Raw genomic sequence first — 22,842 nt, 5'->3', positions numbered from 1 at the left:
TGGTCTGTGTTTGGACAACAGGATTCTTGTGCCATTGACCTCGTGCCAAGGTTTTGGGAGTGGGAGGATGGATGGCCAGTTCCCCCCCAGGAACCTGCCTCGGTCAGAGAAGCACGTGCACATGGTGGAGTGGTGGCAGGCACAGCTACTGTTAGCTCCAGCTCACAGAGCAGACACGACTGGCCACTGCCACAGGCTGCTATTTTTGCCAGTCCGTCTGCCAGTGAGAACTAGAGACAGGAGGACCCTGCCTGCCTGGCAGGTCAAGTCCTTGCTCCCAGGCAGGGACAGGCCAGCAACTGTCCTGCCAAGAGCAGATGGGATGCTGGGCTGAGCTCTGCAGGACTGTGCATGGGGCTACGTCCGGTCCATCACTGGCCGGGATTCAAAGCTTTAATCTACATGACAATCCTCAAACAGAAATAGCCCCCAAACCACTGAGAGCTGGAGAGATTTACGGTATGGCCTGGATCTGTCCAGGAAATGACTAATGGTGCTTCCTTCAGCCCTCCCACCCTGAGGCCAAGGGACTGCAACAAGGCAGGCATCAGGGAGAGCCTGACTCTTGACAGGCAGCCTGGCCTCAAGCAACTCTCCCAGATGGAGCAGCATCTGCTGCGAATGTCCTGCACCAGTAGAGAAAGCAAGACAGACAGAGAAGGCTGCATCTGCAGACCCGTGCAACTCCATGGCACTAACCCCAAAACTGAAATCATGGGTTGATGATGACAAACAAGAGCATCCCAGGAGCAACTGGCCAGTCTCTGAGCTCCTCCTTTCCTTCCCACACCTGCACACCTGTGCAAGAGATCTGCAGGTCCTGACTGTACGCTGCTGCCTGCCAGGGCAAGGAGCAGAGGGTCAGCAGCTTCCCTTGCAGTCACGGCTCCCCTCACCCCTGGACTCCCAATGTTGCCCTGGCATGGGTCAAGCCTGTGCACCTGCATGGGAGCACACAGTAACGTAAGTTTCAGTCATCCCTAACCAGCCCCTTTCTAAGGTGTGACAATACGTTCTTGCCCAGCACCACAGAAAGCCTAAAACGTCACAAGGGGGACTGCCTATGCAACAGCACCTCTCCTGCTGTGTGCTCCCTGTGGCCTGGGAACAGCACCCTGGCAGGGAACTGGGACAAGAGGAGAGGCTGGAGTGCTGGAAAGCACCCGTGCTCCCCATCTGGGGTCTGTCCAGGCCCTGGGTAAAGGCACATTGAAACGGCAGAGCTTTGGAGAAAATGCCAGCACTGAGCAGAGCACGGGTCTGGGACAAAGGCTTTTCAGCAGAAAATGCAAAAGTGAAGGGCTTCAGGCTAGGCTCTTCAGCCTTGAATCAGGGTCACAGGGGACAAGGTGGGGCTACCAAGGGGAGGAAGTGGATGAAATGGCCGTGAGTCACAAGCAGCCGAGAAGCAAGCCCCAGCTGAGATCTCTGGCAGCTCAGAAGACAAAGGAGTAAGAGTGGCCAGGAAGGGAGCAGGCAAAACTGTCTGTGGAACAAAGGGCAGAGCAGGAAGCAGAGAAGCCAGAGCTGGGAAGCCAGCAGCTGTGGCTGCACGTGGCAGAAGCACTGAGGAGCAGCTGGAGGCCAGGAGGAGAAACCTACAACCATGCAAGCATGGGTCCACGGCACTGCTCCTGGTTGGGCACCAGCAGCCCCACTCCTGTGCAGCGTCTTGGTCCTTGGGGAGAGCCCCGGGGGCTGGCCTGTCCCCACACGCTTGCTGCCCAGCACAGGGGACACTGCAGGGCCAGGAGACGCAGGGCATGGCTGGCCCCGGCAGAGCTCAGTGCCCCGCAGCGTAAGTCCCAGGCGGGACAGGCACCAAGCAGCAGCAGGGATAGGGACCCTGCAGACTCATGGTGGAATTGGCACAACCCACAAACAGCCCAGAGACAGTGCCCGAGACCTTGGTATCTGCGGCAGGGGAAGTGGGGCTGGGGGACACCGGTCTGCACAGAGGAGGCTGTGCCACCTGCAGGGTCAGGATGGGCAAGCGGAGGGGCTGCTCCTGAGGCCAGCGGCCAGCAGCCAGCAGCAGGGCAATGCATCACCAGATGCACGCAGGGGATGGACGGGCTCTGCCAGCAGCTCCGTCAGGCCTGAATGCAGACAAGGGCTGAACACAGAGCAAGCAGCTCCAGCTTGTGGCCCCTCAGTGGCAAATCTCCCTCCACCTGCCCTGCAGCAGTACTCATCTCAGCCAGTGCCTGTCATTCGCTGCTATAGCTCTGTTCGATTATTGCTGTTCAATTATTTTATTTCTTTCCTCTTTTTCTGTCTTGTTATTTCAATAGAGGGAGAAATTAAATGCTCCAGATGGTAATTGTCAGGATTATTCTTGCTTTTTATTCCAATCTTCTGGTACCTCATTAGTTCCCAGTGATGTTTCAGATACAACTGTGAATGACTGGAAAAATGTGTTGGCCACCCCCACCCCTGAACTCCATTACAGACTTGCAGAGTCATTCACATTCATTTTCTCTTATTAAATCAACTTCTCTGCCGAAAAAAAAAAAAATCACTTATCTTGAAAAAAAGATATAAATTGAGTATCTTAGAAATTATAATCCGAAGAGTCTTATTCCAACACCAGGAAAAATTGATGAAAAATCATCAAAGAGAGTTATAAAATCTTCCAGGAAGATTTTATAGTGACAGGAACAAATCAGTAATGCTTCTGTCAAAGAAAGTCACTCCTCACCAGCATAGTAGAGCTTCCCACGTGTCAGCAGGAGCACCAAAGATGACGTTCGGAACAGAGCCTTTTATTTGGACTCCCAAATACTCTGCAACAGCCCTGCCAAGAGGTTGTGAAGTGCAGCTACCTTCACTTCTTTTCCTGAGAGGAACAGTGTTCCCTAATCACCAGCCCCTCTCCATCACTCTCAATGTCACAATCTGAAGTACTGCCCCTGCCACCACTTACACATCCCACCACCAAGGGCAACCGTGCCACTGGGACTCTCCCAGGCCGTGCTGCTGAGCACCGCTCTGACGTTGTCACTGTTACTCCCCCAAGAGCTCTGGCCCCCTGCATCACCCTTGCTCTCCAAGGAGGGCCCTGGAGAATGCCCAGCCTTGGCACAGCAGTGGGACCCAGCAAGGGCTGAAGAAAACAAGCGGCCTCAGGGCATGGGAAGGGCAGGAAGGGGAAAACAGGGCACAGGACAGCAGGGGGTGCAGCCCAGACCGCTCCTGGGATGGGGCAATGGGCTGCTCCAGTGGCACCTCCAGGGAGCCGGGCAGTTGCTGTCCCCCCGCCCAGCTGGCAGGGTGAGCAGTGGTTGCCAGAGGAGCCCAGGGAGGGCTGCAAAGACCCAGGCCCGCTGTCAGTCAGCACCAGGTCCTGCAGCCTGGGACAAGAGCCCAGCTCCCTGCAGGGCCACAGCTGCCCAGTGCTAGGCTGAGGGAGGGCTCTCCCTGTCCTCAGGGCTAGGGCTGGCACACACTGGCACCAACTCTGAAACCCTCTTTCCAAACGCTTTCCTCCAGGCCTCCTCTCACCTTCTCTCCTCTTCCTGGAAAGCTGTTTCAGACCTTTCATTGCTGTTATGGTTAGCAATGGCCTAATTTCTAGCCCACACAAGCATGGCTAGTTTACCCTATTCCTGCGTCAGCATTGTCTGCTAGCCTGCACAGCTCTTCTCCCCTCCCCTGTTTATGTAAGTATTTATATACATCACAGACAGCAACTCGAGCCACACTACAACTTTAGCCTGTTTGCAGGCTAAAAAAGTGCTGCTTATGCGGTCTCCTCTTGCATGGCAGACCCCTAACCCAGAGACACGGGGCTGCAGCACTTGGGACAATGGCAGATTCATGAGGGGCCCCAGCACATGTGGGGTCCCAGTCCCAGGGACTGCACCAGTCACTGGCTGGAGTCACACTCAGGGACACAAAGCAATGCACCTCCAAAGGAGCCCTCTGCATGGCTCATGCCTTGCTGGGCTTCAAAGCCGTTGTCACCCCCCCATGCACCACAGAGAGGTCTCAGCTCCGGCCCATGCAGCAGTCCCACAGATTCAAACAGTGTGCTAGGGAGCGCAAGAAGCGAAACCAGGATAATAGCAGCTGACATCTCAACAGCATCAGCAGCTACCTCTCCACACCAAGGGAGCACTTACACATCTCAGCACGGGCACAAAGTGGAACCACCTGAGCCTTCCTCTGCAGGGCTTGTTGGCCATCCAGGAATCATGGCCAGACACCTGAAGGAATTAACTTCTGCCCAGCCAAACCGACTGGCAGAAACCTGCAAACACCAGTCTACTGTAGCTAGCAATGAGGCCTGCCTGGGATGGGCAGGCTCCCCCTGGCTGAATCATAGTTAAATTTCCTCCCATTCCAGTGCCTGCTTTCCCATGCACAGCAAGGCTTTCAGCACTGCTCAGGCTTCACCTCCACTCTCATGCCCAGCAACACTGTGATTCCTGCAGGCCTGGCCCTTAGAGGAATAGGCAGACATGTCTCAGAGATACGACACGTATGGAGCACCTGGCTCACCATGTCCCTAGGCTTGCCTGTGCCTGGGGCATATCACAGGAGGCTGCAGATGCTGCTTTCTAGCACAAATGCCACTTTCCTGGGGGAGATGGCAGGAGCGACAGCTCATGCAGCACCCCAGGGACTGGGGACTTCTTGGTGCTGGTCTATGGGAGAGACATGCACACTCCAGCTGTGCCCCACAGCCACACACCAGGGCACAGCCTGTACCAGGTCCTGGTGCTCCAGGGCCCCCATTGCAGCACAGGGTTTGTGGGTGGGGGCACCACCATTGCAAGCAGGAGCTAGGGGGAGACCCAGTGTCCTGCCAGGGGATCACTACTTGGTGGGTGTGGAGAGGAGCACACAGTGCTATCACTGCTGGGAGCACTGGGAAGAGGCCCCACGCCTTGGGGCTGTCACAGTTGCAGGGGAGAGCTTCTTGTAGAAGGCCCAACAGGTACACACTTCAGGTTAGCACCCAGAGAGCTGCTCTAGGGACAGGGCAGCACATCCACCCACCTGCACTGGGAACAGGGCAGCAGGTCCATCCGCACTCCCCCTGCCCTGCCAGATCCATGGCACAGCTGCAGAGCCCCAGGCTACGCTCGCCCCTCCAAAGCCCGCGGCTGGCACCAGCTCCAGCAGCCGCCACAGCTCTCCCGGCTCCGCTCCTGCAGCAGTACCAAACCCAGCCACGGCGCCTGCACGCCTCATCACCCCTGAGTCCCCCCAGAGCTGGGGAGCCCGGGGTCACCTTTAAGAGCCCTGCTCAGAGCCCTGCCCTCCCACACCACCGCAGCGAGTCAGCCCTCACCTCAAAGAACTGGGGAGCGTCCGCTTGCGCCTGGCTGGCGATGCCCATGGGACAGGCAGTGCCGTTCGCTCACACAAGCTAGTTACTGATTTACCAGGGGCGGCTGCAGCTGCAGCTGGAGCGTGCGGTCGATGGCCGCAAGCGCTGCGGAAGGCTTGGCCTCCACAGGGGGGGATGGGGCCAGGGGGTACAGCGCTGCTCAACCCCACTGCAGGGCTGAGCGCAGCACGTCGTGCAGGGTGCTGGGGCTCCCACAGGCCACCCTGGGTTGGTCACCTGCTGCTGTGCCCAGGGCCTGCCCAGATGCAGGGCACAGCAGAGCCAGAGCCGTCCTCATGGCTTGCCTGGGCACGGGCTCTTTGCCATGGCTCCGTCCCAGTCGCGCATGACAGGCAGCGCAAAGCAGCCTGCACCAGCTCAGCCTCTTCCTTCACCGCTGTTGCCCATGTCCTCCAACAATGACCCAGGCACCAGCGCGTCCCCGCCCCATGTGGGCAGGGGCAGGCACTGGATGCAGCCCCATCCTCAGTCCGTGTTGTGACAGGCTGGGCTGCATCCGCGCCCACCCCATACTGGGCTACAGCATGTGCAGGATCAGCGCCATGCAGGTGCTTTGTCCCAGCAGTGGCTTTGCACACCAGCTGGGAGGGCTGCTTGCTCCCTCCCTCGCTGGCGGGCAGGTCAAAGTGGGGTGGCAAACCTAGCCGTGCTCCCTTGCTGGGTGCAGCTCCCATCTACCTCACCGGCAGAGCTGGCAGGGAGGTCAATGCCATCACAGCCCCTCTGACCTGTCGCCACAGTCTCCAGCACAGCAGAGGAGTGCTGGCCACCCTGCCCTCGCCTACTAGGGCTTGCTCTTCACCTGTGCCCAGCAAAGGGGTGACAGCACATCCAAGAGAGCTCTCATGGCATCTCCTGCACCAAGAGCAGAAGGCCAGCCTGCACAAGACGGGGACAGCCGCTAGAAGGAGCAGAGAGAGGTCTTCACTCCAGGGAGCTGAGCAAGGGAGAGTACCTGGCTGGGTGACAGGAGCACAGTATATGCTTGCAGTGGCCCCAGATGGAGTATTAAGATGCACGGATTTAATGAGAGAAGGGAGAGGGCAGAGGGGAGAGGGCACGGGGAGCAACGCTCATTGATCAGCCTGCCTATGGCCTGTGTCCTACAGGGCTCAATGGGTAATTCTACTGCCAATTGATTTTCCTTCTCTCAGCCTGCCAGGGTTACTGGGTCACTGGGGATGTGCAGATGATTAAAGGGCGACTCCCGCAACAACTGGGATTGGACCTGCTGCACCAGTGCTGGCTTTCCCAGGGCAACAGCATTGTGGTACAGACCCCAGTGAGGAGCAGAAAGAAAAGGAGCAGCATCTGGCACCAAAGCAGTGCATGCCCAGGAACACCAGAGCTCACCTGTGCCTTAGTGTCCAGCACAGGGCAGGGGAACCTCTGAACTGTCCTTGCACGGTTGTGTGGGTGTTGGAGGCAGCTGCAGTGCCTGGAGGTGGCAATTCACAGGGGATCCCTTCTGCAGAGCCCTTGGACAAGAGGCTTCGGTGCCATGGCTCCCAAACATTATCCCTAATAGCTGTCCTGCTGTCCCCTGCCACATGCACATAGAGAGGCACCAAAACCTTTGTCCATGCCTCTGTGTGGTCTCTGAAATCCAGGCTTGCGTCACGAGTACATATCTCCACAGTCTGCTGCTTGCACCCTGGCTACTTCCCCACCCTCTTTGAGCCAGCTAGGTCCAGGTCTGTCATAAGAGCAGCTAAACCTTAGGCAGTTTGAGGTTTGGGGCATCCCAGACTCAATCCTTGGGCTCTGAACCATTGACAGCCTCAGGAAGAATGTCTCTGTGCAGGACTCCAGGTTCCCACAGCAGCAGCAGGATGTAAGCAGCTGCCCCAGCCATGGCCAGCACCACCAGGAGAGAGCCCACGTGACAACAGTTGCTTGAGCCCCCCTAGCCTGGCTCAGCCCCGGATAATACAGCGGGGAGAACCACCTCCCAGATGTGACCTCTCCCTCTCCGACTGCTCTCCCCAAGCTTTTCCCCATCAGAGGAGATGGGGCACGTCCCCATTGTTTCCTGTCCCACAGCCCCCTTCCACATCTGTCCCAGTTCCCGGCAAAGCATCAGGGGCTGCTGTCTTTCCTCCCTGGCCGCCCTCACCTTTTGCAGTGCAGCATGTGCTCAGTCGGCATCACAGGCGCAGCGCCCCAGCCTGTCCCTGTGGCACACATGGGATGTTCCTGACCTAAGGGAGGGACAGAGCCTGAAGGAGGGCGGCAGTGGCTGAAGACCTCAAAGCCTGCAGAACCTACTGCCCTGTAATGCAGCTGGAATCTGCGGGCTCTCTGTGCCACGAGGGCAACTCATGGGAGCTGGCACTGCTCACGCAGGGCACCAGGGATGCAGTGGCTGCTGCTCAAACAGGGAAGGTGTCCCCAGAGCCCCCTCCCCATGCAGGGTCTGCTCCAAGCCCATCCCAAGGTGGTGTCTGCTTCCCTGCTGGGCACAGAGCTGGGCATAGGCAGTACACAGCCAGTACAGCCCTGGGCCCTCCAGGTCTGCAGAGCCCAGCAGAGCCCCTGGTGTGTGACAGTCGTCACAGGAAGGCACTTCTGGAGCTGGAGCCAGGCAACTGCTGCAATGAGAACAGCCTCACCCAGAAACACCGGCATCCTGGGGGTTTTGCCCCCCCTTCCCCCCATGCAGTAACTCCAAGCACCAGCGGTGCGTAGCCATAGGAACATCACTTAACACAGTCACCTTGGTAACCACAGCTACACGCTCTCACGAGCACGTGCAGGGCCCTGTGCACCCCGGTCGGGGTCCCCTGATCCTGCACCCACACAGCAGCCTGCTGCCCGCCCGGCCTGCAGGTCACGCAGCTGCACAGCACCAGCAGGGCCGGGGACGGACCTGTGTGCCAAGAGCCCCACTGGTGGCACTGCACCACCCTCAAAATGATGGGAACACCTGGAAATCACCCTCGCAACCAGAGCAGGGAGTCAGAGCCTTGCAGAGACCTCTGGACCAGTCTGGCCACAGACGACTTTGCCTGGAGGTGTGCACTGGACAGAGCAGTGTCTCCTCCTGTCCCACAAGTCGCTGAGCCTTCACCAGCTCCTCGGGCAGAGCCAAGAGCATAAGGACCAACCCCACACACACAGCCCCCCGATGCAGAAGAGGAAAATGCCTGGGTTGGATTCATGTGAGGACGCAGCTGAGAGGGACAAGACCCCAGTGCCTGACCCACCACAGACAGGCTGTCAGAAAATGCAGCTGTTCCCTCCATCTTCCCACACCACCCCTGGGCACAACTGCACATAAACACAGCCCACAAAGGTGGTACAGCCCAAGGACAAGTAAATCTGAGTGTTAGGTCCCCACACCTAGCACCCTCATCTCAGCAAGCACCTCTGCATCCCTGCAGAGTGGGCAGCAGCACAGACCCATGGCTGTGCAGCCAGGCAAAACACCCAGTCCCTGGGCGCGTGGGCAATGCCACGGACCAGGCTGAGCCAGCTCGCCATCGAGCACTGCCCTGCCCTGCAGGCACAGACGTAGGGCTGCACAGACACCCCAGCTGCCCTGTACCTGTTGCAATCTCCACTCTCCTGGCTCCAGCTCAGGAGCAGCACAAGGCAATGGGAAACAAGAAAACCAAGAACCTCCAGGAATTACACAATCCCTGAAGCAACCTGGACAGCCCCACGGCTAGCAGGACTGACCCACCCTCCCGTCACTGCCACTGGGGAGGCCCATCACGATCCCCCTGGCTCAGCCTCACCGGTGATGGCCTGGGCCTAGCCCCAGCACAGCCCCACGCTGCACTGGTGCCCCACACTTGCTGGTGTCCTGCCCACCCCCACTGACACTCCAGGCCCCAGAGGCAGATTGCAGGGCGCAGGGCTGGAGGTGCTGCACCCATGTCTGGGATGGGGGGTGTACCTGACCTGTTTCCAGGGACTCCGTGCTGCCCAGGTGCAGCCGCTATCCAGAGCCAGAGCCAGTGTCGGGGAGGATTCCACCCCAGAAAAGCATCCTGCCTCTGCAGGAGCCCGGCGTGCGCACTGATCAGTCAGCCTGCACTCACTACTCGGCTTCTCCTGCTTAGCTCTGGTAATAGGATAACGCTGCCTCCATCTGTTTGTCTGGGACTGAGAAGCTAATCGCCTCCTTGGCATCCTCCCCTCCCCACATCCCTGCCTCCAGCCCCATCCCACCCTTCAGAGCAGTGCAGGGCAGAGCTGCTGCACTCACAGGAGCCAGCAGCAGCTGGCCAGGCAGCCATGCCAGGACAGATCCAGGCAGGACTGAGCCAGACTCCAGGCTCAACGGCAGCCTCCCTGCGTCCCCCAGGCATGGGCTCCTGCTGTAGCTGGGGAGGACAATTTGCTCCTTTAGGGTTAGGAACAAAGCCCTGCAATGGGGTTCGCCTTGGCCGAGCCCAGCTCCACAGGGCCCTGCTCCCACTGGAATCTGCTGTGTTGCTGCTGAGCAAGGAGGAGGAATTTTGTCCAAGTGAGAGTGCTGCCTTCTGTGGAGCAATCTGTTGGAAGCGTTCAGAAATGATGCTGCCACAGCATTCAGCTTTGGGCCCAGCAAGTTGTGGATGCACTCTTGGAGCAGGAAGGACTGACTTCATTGAACTCACAAGCCAGTAAAAGAACAGCTTGGAAAAATGTCCACCTCTCAATAAAAGCACAATTCAAGCCCACTGCACACATTTCAAGGCTGCACCTGCCCTGCATAGGCAGCCAATGCTTAGGCAACTGGCACAGCCCTACAGCTTTTCTGGAAAGCACCACTCAGGGCACAGCCACTCCCCAGCCTTGAGCCACCCAGCACAGCATGGCTCAGCACAGTGTAGCACGGCACTGCATAGCACGGCACAGCGCGGCACAGCGCAGCACAGCACAGCACGGCGCGGTGCAGCACAGCACGTCACAGCACGACATAGCATGGCATGGCACAGCAACTCCCCTGTACGGAAGCACGTAGTGTGGCCCACGCAGCACAGCCCATGCAGCACAGCCCACCCCTGCACGGAAACACGCAGCACAGCCCACACAGCTCAGCCCACGCAGCACAGGCAGCCCTGCACAGGCAGCCTGAATTAGCTGCAGGATTTACAAGGTGATGTTGTAGGGGTCCTGGAATGAAGCTGCAGTCTGTGAAAGAGCCCGCTGAAGCCAGACCCATGCTCAGAAAAAGCACCTCAGTATTCTTGTGCCTTAGTATTTTACTTTTCCTTTGTCTCATCCTCTGGTTTCCAAACCTTTACACTGAAGCCTACACATTGCAGGCTGCACGCCACAGCTCAGCCTGCCAAGTGCACAGGGCAAGAGGGCTGGGTGAGCCTGGCAGTTCTTGAGCCCCAGCCCCACAGAGGTGTCCATGGGGCCTGTGCGTGCACTGGAGTCCTGCAATTCTCAGTTCGCCCCTTCCCCAGGGCAGGACTTCTGGGATGTGTGCACGGCAAATACCTGCAGTGAATGGGGCTGGCAGGAGACAGGGGCAGAAGCTGGAGTCGGGCTCCCCTGCAAGCCCCAGCACTTCTTGCACTGGTGCATGGTGAGCAGTAGGTGGGAACACACCCTCAGGGACGCACTCCAGGTGTGCACACCCAGTGCACAGAAACAGCATCCACCAGACCCTCCAGTGGCAGGAACCAGCTGGTGCTGTGCCTAGTTGGCGCTGGGGTCCTTGCCGGGCACTAAGAGACCCCATGGGAGACGGGAGGGAGAAGGCTGCTCAGAGGAGCAAACAGGAGGGGCAGGGCAGAGACCAGGGCAGGAAATTGGGTCTCTTGCCAAGCAAAGAATGGAGAGAGTCAGCCCCAGACCACGAGCAGATACTTGTCATTTGCTGTCTTCCATTCCTAAAGGACATCTCTCCCCTGCCTTTTCCCAGCTGGGTCTTACAGCTCAAGCTACATTTCCACCAGCCATGGGCTCCCCAGCACTCCTCCCTGTGCTTTCTCTAGTGCCTCCCTGTCCCTGGTGTAGCTCTGTCTGTCCTTATATAGCTCTGTGCCAAGTTCTTGCCCTACCACAGTCACAATAAGACACGGCTACATCCCTTCCCTGCCCGCATCCATTCAGTGCCCTGGGAGGAAGCATGCACCCCTGACTCTTGTCCTGGCATCCTGGGGTAGGGGCATCCACCACTGCTTTGATTCTCCTAAGGGACAGGAGTTCTGGCACCCATCAGCAGTGGTGCTGCAGGTTAGCCATGCACACATGGTGCTGGCTGGCCTCACACCATGGCTCTGCAGCCTCCCTCATGTCAGCCTGACAGCAGCCATGGAAGCAGCACCAAAAGCCTAAATTTCTCTGTGTGTCCAAAGAAAATGCCCTTCAGAGCACACTGCATAGTCCCCCAGAGCTCCCACTGAGATCTTGTCCTGCCCTGTAGCACAGCATGCACACAGCACCCAGTTCAGACACAGCTGTGGGGTGACATGATCCCACACCAGCCACATCAGCTATGGGGACAGGCAGCGCTTGCAAAGGGTTCAGCTTCCTTAGGCAGGGCAGGAAAAAGCCCCATTGCATGAGTCAGCATCTGAGTAGCCAGGGCTGGAAGAAGCACTCACAACAGTGAGATGACCAGGAGCCTCCTGTCCTCCAAGACCAGTGGTACTTGCCCCAGTCAGTGATGCTATATCTCAGCTGGATGGACCTGGGAGGATTCTGTGAGAGATGGCGTGCTGGATCCCAGAGGGAAGGGTCTGGGCGGACCCTTTCTCCCCTTGTCTTTTCCTTTTGATATCTCCTCAAGGCACATTTATGATGTGATGACCTACTCCTGACTCATAACTGCTTCTGCATCATTTACAACCTGCCTGAATGCACCCTGTTCCCTTCAGTCTGACACCCTCCATCCTTTTCCAGCCCTCAAAAGCCCCATTTTTGCCCTCAAGTCCTCCATGCTGCTGCTCAAGAGCACTGGCCAGGTCTCCATCCCCAGTGCCCCAGACAGGTCATGCCCTCCCAGGCAGAGGCAGCAGGGCCCTCACCAGCCTCACCTCCTGCTGGGAGGCCCAGGGCATTTCCAAAGGCAGAAAGGGAAGAAAAAAACAGCATTTACCTGAAACAACTGTCACGGGCACAGGGTCACAGCACTCCCTCTTCATCAACCTGCAGATAACAGACAGCAAGGACATTATCAGTGCAATGCACCCCATGAAAGGCCCCAAGCACGCTACACCTATGTCTGCCCAGGGAGAGCTGGTGCAGCCTCAGGACAGCAGGGAGATGTGGAGACCCTCCTAGGACCTGAGTCAGGGAACAGGAGCATCCCAGAGCAAATCCACAGGACAGCAGGGAGAGCAGCAGCGTCATCCACGGCTTGCAGCAATGCCCACTGCCCTGCTGCACTGGAGCTGCCCTGCCCCGGCCTCCTGCCCACATCGCCAGCAGGGGACCTGAGGGGCTCCCTCCACACCCAGGCAGGCTAAGGGACCGGCAGCTCCACATCGCTGCTGACAACGCAGCATGGGGCAAAGTTGTGTCTGAGGGCAATGCAACTTCCTGAAAACCACGGGCAGGAGAGCAGGGAGCTGGCACAGCCGTGGGTCAGCAGGACTCCCTCCCACATGCCTCTCCCACTCCTCAGCAGGACTGAGCCTGAGAGCAGGGGCTGGCTCCAGACCAACACCAGCTATGCCAAGAGCCAGCTCCTCTTTTTCAGGCACCAGCCCCAAGGCACCTGCAGAGCCTACCTTCACAAGATCAGGAAGGAAGTTCACCAGGCTAAACTCAGAACAGTGACAGGCAGCCAGGAGAGAGCAGAGTGTTTCCATAGTGCCTCTGCTCTCCTGTGTGCTGGAAATGTGCATGCTCTCTATCCTTGTTTCTCATTAAAGATCCTTTCTGGGTGAGTGGCTGAAATGGCTGCTCTGTTGTAGAAAATTAAAAATGTATGACTTGGGATTTCTCGGAGTACGCTTGTTGTGCTGCAGCTGGTGTCGGCAAGTGCAAGGTGCTGTGGGGGGGGAAGGGGCCGCGGCAAGGATCCCATTTTTGCAGAGCACGCGTGGTGCACCACGCAGGCAGCTGGGTGCCACCAGGCTTTCAGCATTTTACAAGATGTATTCCATTCAACTGGCAGAGGTACCACAGGCACTGCGATTCACCTGGAAAACTCAGCGGCTATTGTGTGCCTCTGTAAAGTGACGCTGCTGAGGTCACCACGCGGCCTTCACACGATGCTCCGGACATAGCTGTTACCACCCTGCTGACCTCTCTCCTGAGAAAAGCTCACGGGACACCTGTGCTGCTAAAACAGAGGAAACCTACTGCAGCAGCTTATGTCAGACCTAAACAAAGCAGCACAGGGCACGCACGTGTCCTGCTTGGACATGCATCGGCCGCAGTGAAAGAAGCTTCTCTCCCATCCCTGAGCACTGGGAATACCAAGGCTGGGACAGGCAGATGCTGAGGCAGTGGACTGCCGTGCCCATAGGAACATCAAACCTGGATGAGCCCAGACTTGCAGGGCTTGGGGCCAGAGGGGTGACACCACACAGCCTCCCGCCCACCATGTACCATCTGAAACCCCTCACTGCAGCACATAACATGGCTCAAGGGCACACAGCAGCCCCAGCCCTTGTGCACCACTGCTGTCAACACTGCAGGGAGACTCGTTTGCTGCAATTAGGACACTTGGACAAAGGGTTGTGTGGTGCTGCAGAGCAGGAGCTCCCCACCCACCAAAGGCACTTTGTGCAGCTCATGCCCTCACTCACCCTGCTGCCTCCGGGCAGCCTCAGCCCCGGGACACAGTGGGTTTGGGCTGGAGCTATACAGCATGGCTACGAGTCACCAAGGGTAGCACAACGCCGACACCCGTCACACCTGGTGGCCCAGCTCCACACCCTCTGGGCGTCCACATGGCTGTTGGACAGGCGCTTAACCACACCACCCAGCCACAGGCAGCGGTCTGGATTGTGGGAGCCTTCTCCAGCAAGACCACACCAAGGCCTCAGGTTGAGGCTGCTGCTTACCCAGCCAGGGCACAGCCCAAGTAGCTATGCTGGGGACCCAGGGCTCCACATTTGCACCCAGCCAAGCACTCCGTGCACTCTTCCACCATTCCCCTGGGACCAGGAACACTGGGGCACTGCAGGCAATGGCTGGGAGCAAGACAGGCAACAGAGTGCTTGGGGAATGAGCGCCTGAACAGCTGTCCTGGGTGCAGTGGGGGTACCAGGGCTCCCCAGGAAACTGCAAAGGCAAGGGGACTCAAACAGGAGGCAAGAGTGGCCAAGGGACTAGGAAAAGTGTCATAAGAAGAGAAAGGAAAGAGCTGGGATGGCTGCCTTAAGAAAGGAGGCAAATAAGAAGGAACCCAGATAAAAGGCTGTAACATCCTGAACAGTCTGCAGAAAGGAGACAACGTTTCTGCTCTTTTCATCTTGCAGCTTAAGGGCAATGGAAAATACAGTGGAACCTCGCGCTAAGAAAGGAAATGTTCTGTCACAAACCCATAATGAGACGGTGCAACTCACTGCCACAGGAAGCCCTTGAGGACCAGAGCTTTGCAAGTTTCCAACCAGGTCTAGATGTTTCTATGGGCAATGACACCAGCAACTCAATCAGTGGCAGGAAATCTGGCATGGATGTGAAACCCCATTCTGCAGGGCTCCACCGAGGCCTGCTGACGGTGAGCAGGATCGAGTCTCACATGGAGGCAGCTGGTCTCCACCTTCTCAACACGGGGAGCCTCTGCTGCTTCCTCTGCTGCCTCGGGCAGAGTCAGAGATGGGCTAGGACAGCAGGGCTGGCCCCAGAGGGCTGTTCCTAGCTGCAGAGCGGTACTCAGCACTTACAGGGATCTTGTTCCATCTCCAGCACGACGGCTCTTCCTCCCACCTATCCTCTGCACCTTCATCTGTCCACCCAGCCTCCACAACAGACCCAGGCCAGCATGACCACCTCCTGGACTCGTCCTGACACCAGCCATTCAAGCATTGTCTTTCTGTCCTCCTGTGACAAGGGCCCAGTGCAATGTTGGCCACATGAGCACGCATCCTGTAATGTCAAAGCACCAGTTTGCACAGGAAGCAGCTCGGGAGCTAAATTAAATCCTTATAATACGAGCATCTCCTCCCAACCCTGATAACAGGCAAAGGAGATTTATGAGTTTATTATTGGACCTGATAAATTAAACTCTTCACAGAGGAATAAATTATGCAGATGATCTGCAATGTGTTTAGACTGTAGCTTGTACATTGCCAGTATCTGAGCCCTCCCAGTCCCTGAGGAGTCTGCTGCCTGTGCAGCCAGAGGGACCTTGTTCAGAGCACCAGGGAGGCTGTCCTGTTGTTGTTCTTGCTCACAAATGGCAATTCTGCCTTTCACCGGTCCAAGTTTGACTCTTACTGTGAATGTCCAGACTTCCTGCTTTTCGTTCAGCTTCTTCTCTTTCAAAGATAACAGAGCTCACAGTGATCTCAGCAGCTGGTCCCCAGCAGTCTAACGAGCATGACATGATCAGAAGTGAAGTTAGCAGAAGTAAAACTGTCCCCAGGACAGAACTGGGAACTGGGAAGCATCTGGAGATTCCTGCATCAGGAGGGCTGTGGGAATGTGTCTGCATGGAGAGACATCCATAGGGCTATGATATGGCAAGTGGGACTCACAGAGATGCCTGTGATCAGAGTTCGTGCAGAGAAGACCTGCCCATTTCTGCCTGCTGAGATGTCCCAGGGCCCTGGCCCCACAGAGGGACAATGCCGCTTATTCCCTCTCACATGCATGCTTGAGGACGCATCATCCTTGTCATCCTTGACATCTTCTGCTCCAGCTGCTCCAGACAAGATCTGCAGGCAAAGCTTTCCCCAGCAGTGGGCAGCCACGAACCCAGGGCCAGGAGATGAAGAGCCACGAGCAGATACCACTGCACATCTCCATGCAAGCCCAAGCCCAGCCACTGCTCCGGCCATACCCACAGCCAAACTGCCACTGTGCCAGAGCCCAGCCTAGCACAGCCTGATGCAGCACAGATGCTCCAGGCACCCCAAGGGCCTGCAGGACTCATGCAAGAGGTCAGCAGGCAGGCAGGACGAGCTACAGCACTACCATCATGCCCTAGCAGGCTCTTGTCACAGCCCCAGGGATCTGCAACCCAGTGGAAGAGCAGGAGTGTCGACAAAGGGGTATGTCCTGCAGCCCGAACCCCAGCGTGATGCCCTGTATCCCCGCAGCATGCCGGGAGCTGTAGTCCCTTTCCACCAAGGCCAGGAAATGTTACATCAGGCTGTGAGGAGGTCACTGAGCCTTGCGCTGAGCTTCCCATGGGGAAGGCCCCAGCCAGCGCTGAACAATAGCGTTGGGGCTGAGCGCATACGGGGCTGCTGCTCTTCCTGCCATTCTTTGCACTCCCCTGAGGATGTCTATAAAAAGCAGAAGGATCCAGACCAGGAAGTTTAAACCACTCCTTAAATCAGCCACACAGACCAGCCTCGCCCAGGGTGGTGGAGCCCCGTGGTCCCTAGCTGGGGAGACCGTAAGGAGGTGTGACACAGTCCAGGACCAGTCAGTTCTGTCCTGAGGAAAAACACAGCCCTAAACCTAACTGCACTTCGGGTTTCTCTGTGCAAACAAGTCCCAGCCAACTGCCAAACCCACCCCTGTCTCTCTGCTGCTCTTGAGCTCACACAACCACCCACCTTAGCATGAAACTGCAGCCCAAAGAGTCACCTCCTTCCAAAGGACCAGCACCTCAAAGCAGCAGCTGAAATACAAAATGCTGCTGGGCTGGAGCACAACCACCAGCCCCACACTGAAAGGCTCATGGCAAGTTGAGGTGCAAGAGGCTGCTTGTGGGGTGAACACCACGCACACGTGCCAGCGGCTCAGCTAGGCCCAGCTCTGCCTGCGGGGAAGTGCTGGGATGAGAACAGGCACCAGTGCTCCCTCCTGCACCGTCCCAGGCACTGCACAGCCCCATGCCCCTCCAAAGTCACTTGTGCGGCCACAAACGAGTCTTTATCCAAAATCCAGAATCATAAACTCACAGAGCTGCTGCCAGGGAGTGAAGAATACGTCGCAGCCAAAGAAGATCTTTCAATATTTAATGATAGATGATCCTCCTCATCGACCTGCTTCTTGGGTTACAAAAGTCTCCATCCACTCTGCTCCCCACAAGAAGATGGGCAGCCTGGCTGTTCAGTAGTGACACAGACACCTGATCCCCTAAAAGTTTAGGCTGATCCTTGAGAGACTTCCACAAAGCCAGCGCTGACTCCCCCTTCCTACGCTACCAATGGGAGCCAAGGCACTCAGAAGCCAGCGCTTGTGCCTGTTGTCACAGTTACAGCAGCTCAGCTGCATTTAGGAGTGGGATGGCAATTTACTCTTTGTGCTCGTTTTAGCTCCATGGCCTCCCCTGTGACAGGTCTGCCATTGCAGAGGGGATCCCCGCCCCACAGTTCTGCTGCCCCTGGGGCAGCTGTGCCCCCTCTGTCCCCAGTGTCAAGGGCAGAACTGGACCAGCAGGTCCCAGCATCCAAGCTGGCAGCGCTGGGTGCAGTGCTGGGAGGAGGCAGGCAGACTGGGGCAGGGCACAACCGATCCTATCCTGGCTCTGACGGCGCCAGCTCGTTTGTTCCCCTCTCAGCTCCTTCTTATCTCCTGCGCCAGCAGGCAGGAGCCCAGAGCACTGCTCGTGACATTACCTTGGGCTGTGGCTGGTCCCTGCCACTCTGAGGGCCTGAATGCAGCCAGCAGAAGCGGCTCAACTCCATCACAGCCACACATGCCCCTGCCCGGCTTACACAGCAACATGCCCAGTGCTACCCCAAATGCCATGGCCAGATGCTGGCCTGGCTCTGCAATGCCCCACAGCAGCGAGACGCTGTCTGCCATGCTGCAGGGCAGGACCTGCCTGCAGGCAGCCCAAGGGCCCTGTAGTCCCGCCATCAGGGAACCTCACCCCGCTGGGCACCCCAGCTCCACGCACACCTTCCTGCTCTCCGCAAGACAGGGAAGGGAGCCCAGCCTGCCAGCCCTGCACCCAGCCTCAGCCTGCTGCCCCATGCACCCCACACAGCCCCACGCCCTGCCCCACACCTCCCGTGTGGAGACAGCAGCAGTAACAATTTTTATCTGGCTGAAATCTCAACAGACTATTCTGTAATGGGCTGCTTGTACATGTGCACTTTTATAAGATAACAGTGGTTTAACTAAACGATATGGTACAAAACACAGAGTATAGATTATTCATTATCAAGAAAATACCAACAACATCAAGAATACTTAGGTGTTGTGTGAATATTTACATGTTCTAAGCTGTAAAACAGAAAAAAAAAAGATTATCTAAAAAAAGAACCTTGTAATATCCTCCTTTGTGCCCTTTTTCCCCCTCTCAATCTCTGTTGCCACATGCACAAGAACTTTGTAATGAATCTAAGTGTTAGTTAAAAATAAATAAACTATGGAAACTTGTTATGCATTGTCTCCATTACCTGTATGTCACTATTGAGAGAGAACGACAACAAAAGCGTTGAGTGAAATTTATGAATTTCTGGTGGAAAAGGTCCCTAGCATGTAAGAGCCATCCCTATTCCCACTCAGTTCCCTTGCAAGCCCAGCCCCAAGCCTCAGTGCCTGCATGCAAGCAATGCACGCAAAATGTGCTGCATCTCACGCACAGCCATACAATCCCAAAGATTCAAGCTCACACTCACACTCTCAGGGTGCAGGCTCTTGTGCAACATCCACATTTGCAAGGGCTGCAGCAAGCACTACTTGGCCAGCCTAGGAGACACCAGCCAAGAGCAACTGCACATCCCAGGCAAAGACACCTTCTGGGGCACCTAGGCCAAGACAAGAGCAGAACTGTGCCAAGGTCATTCCCTAGCCCTCATCTCCTCTCCTTGCAACCCAAGGCTCTGGCACAAACACACTACAGCTAAAAGAGCAGCTGGTATGCTAACACAGCAAGACATTTGCTATAGGCATGGTTACACAGCTAGCCTCCTGTTTGACTATGTTTCTCACAGATGCTTGACAGATGTAACCCTTACATCACTGAAGCCTTTGAGGATCCCTGTCCATAGGCATTAAGGCAAGAAACAGAAGGTACAGTTCCTGTTTAAATCCTGTTTGCTTCCAGGGCTACCGTCTCTTCATTCTCACATCCTGATTCACACAAACACGGACACTCGTGTGTACCAGTACCTGTGCAAATCCAGCTCTGGAGTTTCCTGCTTCCTTGACCCATTTTTAGAAGAGGAGGAGAATGGCAGACTCCCATTTTTCCAGCAGTTCCCCAAGACATCAGGGGGCAGGCCAAAACTGCAAACTGAGGCCCAGGCACAGAAGCATGGCCACATAAGTCCCGCACACAGGACTGTACAGCACATCCTGAGTCTAGAGGACAGCACATTATCCAGAAGAGACTGGGTTGGAGATGCCTGACTACACAAATTGTGCTTACATACTGACAACAGAACACATGGAAAAATGGTGTGCTGAGCATCATGCACAGGTATGTGCAAAGCCCTGGGTGTGGATAGGCTCAGTTATACACAGGTACGCAAAGATCAAAAAGAGACGTGTTACAAAAACAATGATGTGCCCTCACCAGAAGTAACCCTGCTCTGTTTAAATGCTTCTGGACCATGCCACAGGCATCATGGTCCCTACCCTCTGAGGCACACTGCGCCTGTGTGCATGATACCAGAAAGCAGGGCTCCCGTTCCCCAGCACGTACACCCAACCATAAATCATGGCCCCTACTTCCCAGCACGTACGTGTCACTGCAAACCATGGCATCTACCCCCAGCTACATTCAATTCACTGCAAATCACAGCCCTTATCCCCCCAAATACGCCCCCACTACAGCCACAGACCCTCCTCTCCAACCTGCATACCCCGTAGCACGTCACAGCCCTCGCTCCCCAGCACAGGCACACCAGTGCCAACGACAGCTCCTGTCCTTAAGTGCTGGCACCCTAGCGCAGCCCATGATTCCTATCCCCCAACACCTGCCACAGCAAACCACGACTGCCACTCCATGTCCCAATACACAACCCCACGCAAGCCACAGCCCCATTCCCCGGATCATTCGTCCAGCCGCTCACCGGTGCCCCTAACACCAGCACGGACACCCAGCCACAAACCGTGGCCCAGATTCACCGGCGCAGACGCGCCAGACCGCACACCGTGGCCCCGTTCCCAGGGCATAACCCCACCGCAACCCACGGACCCCACGAGGCAGCGCGCTGAGGCAAACCACGGCCCCCGGCCCCCCGCCTCGCCCAGCGCGGACGCCCCGCCGAGCGCCGCGGCCCCCGTCCGCCCGGACACCCGGCCCGCAGCCCGCGGCACCCGCTCCCCGCAGACGAGCCCGCGGAGCCACGGCTCCGCCCGCCCACGGACCCGCTGCCGGCCGCGGCTCCCCCGCGCCGCTGCCCGAGCCCGCCGGGCAGCCCCGCCGCCGCCCGCCGCCACGCGGAGCCGTCCCCGCGCGCGCCACAGAAGCGCCCCGCGCCTCGGCCGGAGCGCGCAGCCCCGCGCCCCGGGGCGCGCTCCGGGGGCCCAGCGGCGTCCGCGAGCGGCGCCCGCCGCCCCCGGCCCCGCCGCCGCCGCCGCCGCCGCCGCCGCGGGCTCTCCGCGCGCCCGCCTCGCGCCCGCCCCGGCGCCGGCCCTGCCCCGGGGGCCGCTCTTACCTGCGGGGCGGCGGGCGGCGGGGCCCGAGCCACCATAGCCGCGGCGCGGCCGGGGGCAGCGGCGGCCGCCGGCAGCGGGAGAGCCGCAGCGCGGAGCGGGCGGGGGCGGCGGGGCGCGGGGAGGATCGCGGCGAGCGCGGCGGATCCTCCGCGAAGTCGGCCCCCGCCGGCGGCGGTGGGGCGTTAGTTTAAGGAGTCGTCATGGCGACGGGGAGCCTGTGCGCGGGGAGGGGAGGGCGCCGGGGAAAGTTCGCACACGGCGCCGAGGGTCTCCGCCCCGCGCTCCGACGGCCGGCCGGCGCCTGCGGCCGCCGCGGTGCGGGGCTGCCCGGCTGCCCCGAGCTCCGGAGCTCCCCGCGCCTGCCCCCGCCCCCCGTGCTCCCCGACCCCCCGGCGCTCGGGCTCTCCGGGCCCCCGGTCTCTCCCCCGCACCCTCCGGCCCGGCCCCGCCGCTCCCGCCGAGCCCGCGGCCCCCGGGAGGTGCCCGCGGCCAGCGGCAGCCGACGTGGGCGGGGAGCGGCGCTCCCCGCCGTGGGGCACCCGCCGTGGGGCACCCCAACGTGGGGCACCCGCCGTGGGGCACCCCGCCGCAGCACGGCCGCGACCCCGGCATTGCCGGCTGGACGGCGGCAGTGTGACAAACCAAGAGCAGGGCAGCGGGTACTGAACGCAGACACAGCTGCACGACCCTGCCCCACAGCCCTGCCCAACGGCCCGGCCCCATGCCGCTCAAAAGACCTGCCCCAGGGCCCAGTCCTGTAGCTCTGCCCCATGCTGTAGCCTGAACACAGCCAAGACCCGTGGCCCTTGCTGCCAGCCCAGCCCCACTGACCCCGCAGCAAAGCCCTTGGGACAGCCCATTCTGCACCCCAGGGTGAGAAACCAGAGCTGCCAGCGGAACCTTCCCTTGCCCGGGCTGCCCCAGCCCCATGTCTTGGCAGGGATCAGAGGAGCCCCAGCCGCATGATGCTTGGGGCAGCCGGGATCCTGCAGCCCAGCCCCATTACCTGCCGTGGGCCCGCGTGGTGCTGCTCAGGCTGCTCTGGCTCCTGACGCCCTCAGAGCCTGAGCCTACAGGAAACCTGCAGCCGCCGGCTCAGCCCCTTTCCTGCCAGGAAGGGGACACCCCTGCCCCTGCGTCCTGCCAGCTGCCAGCTGGGCTGGGCCAGCAGCGCGGGACGCACTTGCACGTCCTGGGTCACAGCCTGGCCATGGGCTCCTGCGTGCACACACGTGGCTGCATGGGCATAGGTTTGTGCTGGAGTGCTGCGGGATGTTTTGCGTGGCTGGGGCTTGGTGACGCCGTGTACAGCTCAGGGTCAGCGCACACACGCAGGGGTCAGGATGTGCCTCCGCATCCTATCTGGGGAGCCAGGAAACACCTTGCCGGAGCAGAGATTCTCCCTTCCTGCGGGAGCGCCACGGCTGGGAGGAAACCCTGAGAGCACTGCAATGGCAGCAGAGGCTGCAGCAGGAACGGATGGACAATGGGCTGACTGATGGTGCCCAGCCTAGAGGACAGGCTGGGCGCTGTCTGCCCCGGCCACGCACGGGTGGGATGAGCTTGGGAAGGGCAGAGTGTGAGGCTGGACCAGCAGACACAGGTGGAGCTCGTGGCAGTGCGCTGCACGGCAGCACTACGGCCCAGCCTAGCCTTTGCCCGGCGAGCAAGGGGGACGCTGCCCTTCCCAGACAGCTCCCAGTGGGAACCCTCCCCTCCACTTTGGGCCCCCCACCTGCCCAGCCTGGCAGGCCCTCATGCCCCCCATCTGCTGAGCCTTGCTCTCCCCCTGCCCTGGCTCTGTTCCACAACCTCTGTGCAAGTATCAGCGGCACGTGGCCAGGGTG

General features: G+C 58.7%; 1 protein-coding gene across 4 annotated transcripts in view; it reads right to left on the bottom strand.

The window, feature by feature from the left end:
• Positions 1-21,138, bottom strand: part of SHANK3 (SH3 and multiple ankyrin repeat domains 3) — a 390,143-nt gene extending 369,005 nt beyond the window's left edge. The window contains exons 1-2 of one of the 4 annotated variants that reach the window (XM_066992893.1): positions 20,995-21,138; positions 12,405-12,454 (exon numbers count right to left, since the gene is read on the bottom strand). Coding sequence is in view for 2 of the 4 variants with exons in the window: in XM_066992765.1 (XP_066848866.1) it covers positions 7,476-7,560; positions 7,972-8,017 (131 nt within the window). In the remaining 2 variants the exon portion in view is untranslated. Of the gene's footprint in view, positions 1-7,475; positions 7,561-7,971; positions 8,051-12,404; positions 12,455-13,452; positions 20,549-20,994 lie in introns of those variants that run through there. The other 3 variants (XM_066992848.1, XM_066992765.1, XM_066992809.1) reach the window with 3 other exon arrangements.
• Between the last annotated feature and the right edge of the window lie 1,704 nt (positions 21,139-22,842).

The sequence above is a fragment of the Anser cygnoides genome, chromosome 1, assembly GCF_040182565.1.
Source record: "Anser cygnoides isolate HZ-2024a breed goose chromosome 1, Taihu_goose_T2T_genome, whole genome shotgun sequence".
Taxonomy (NCBI): domain Eukaryota; kingdom Metazoa; phylum Chordata; class Aves; order Anseriformes; family Anatidae; genus Anser; species Anser cygnoides.
Note: the sequence above shows the minus strand (reverse complement) of the source record. Positions and strands in the feature narration are given on the sequence as shown.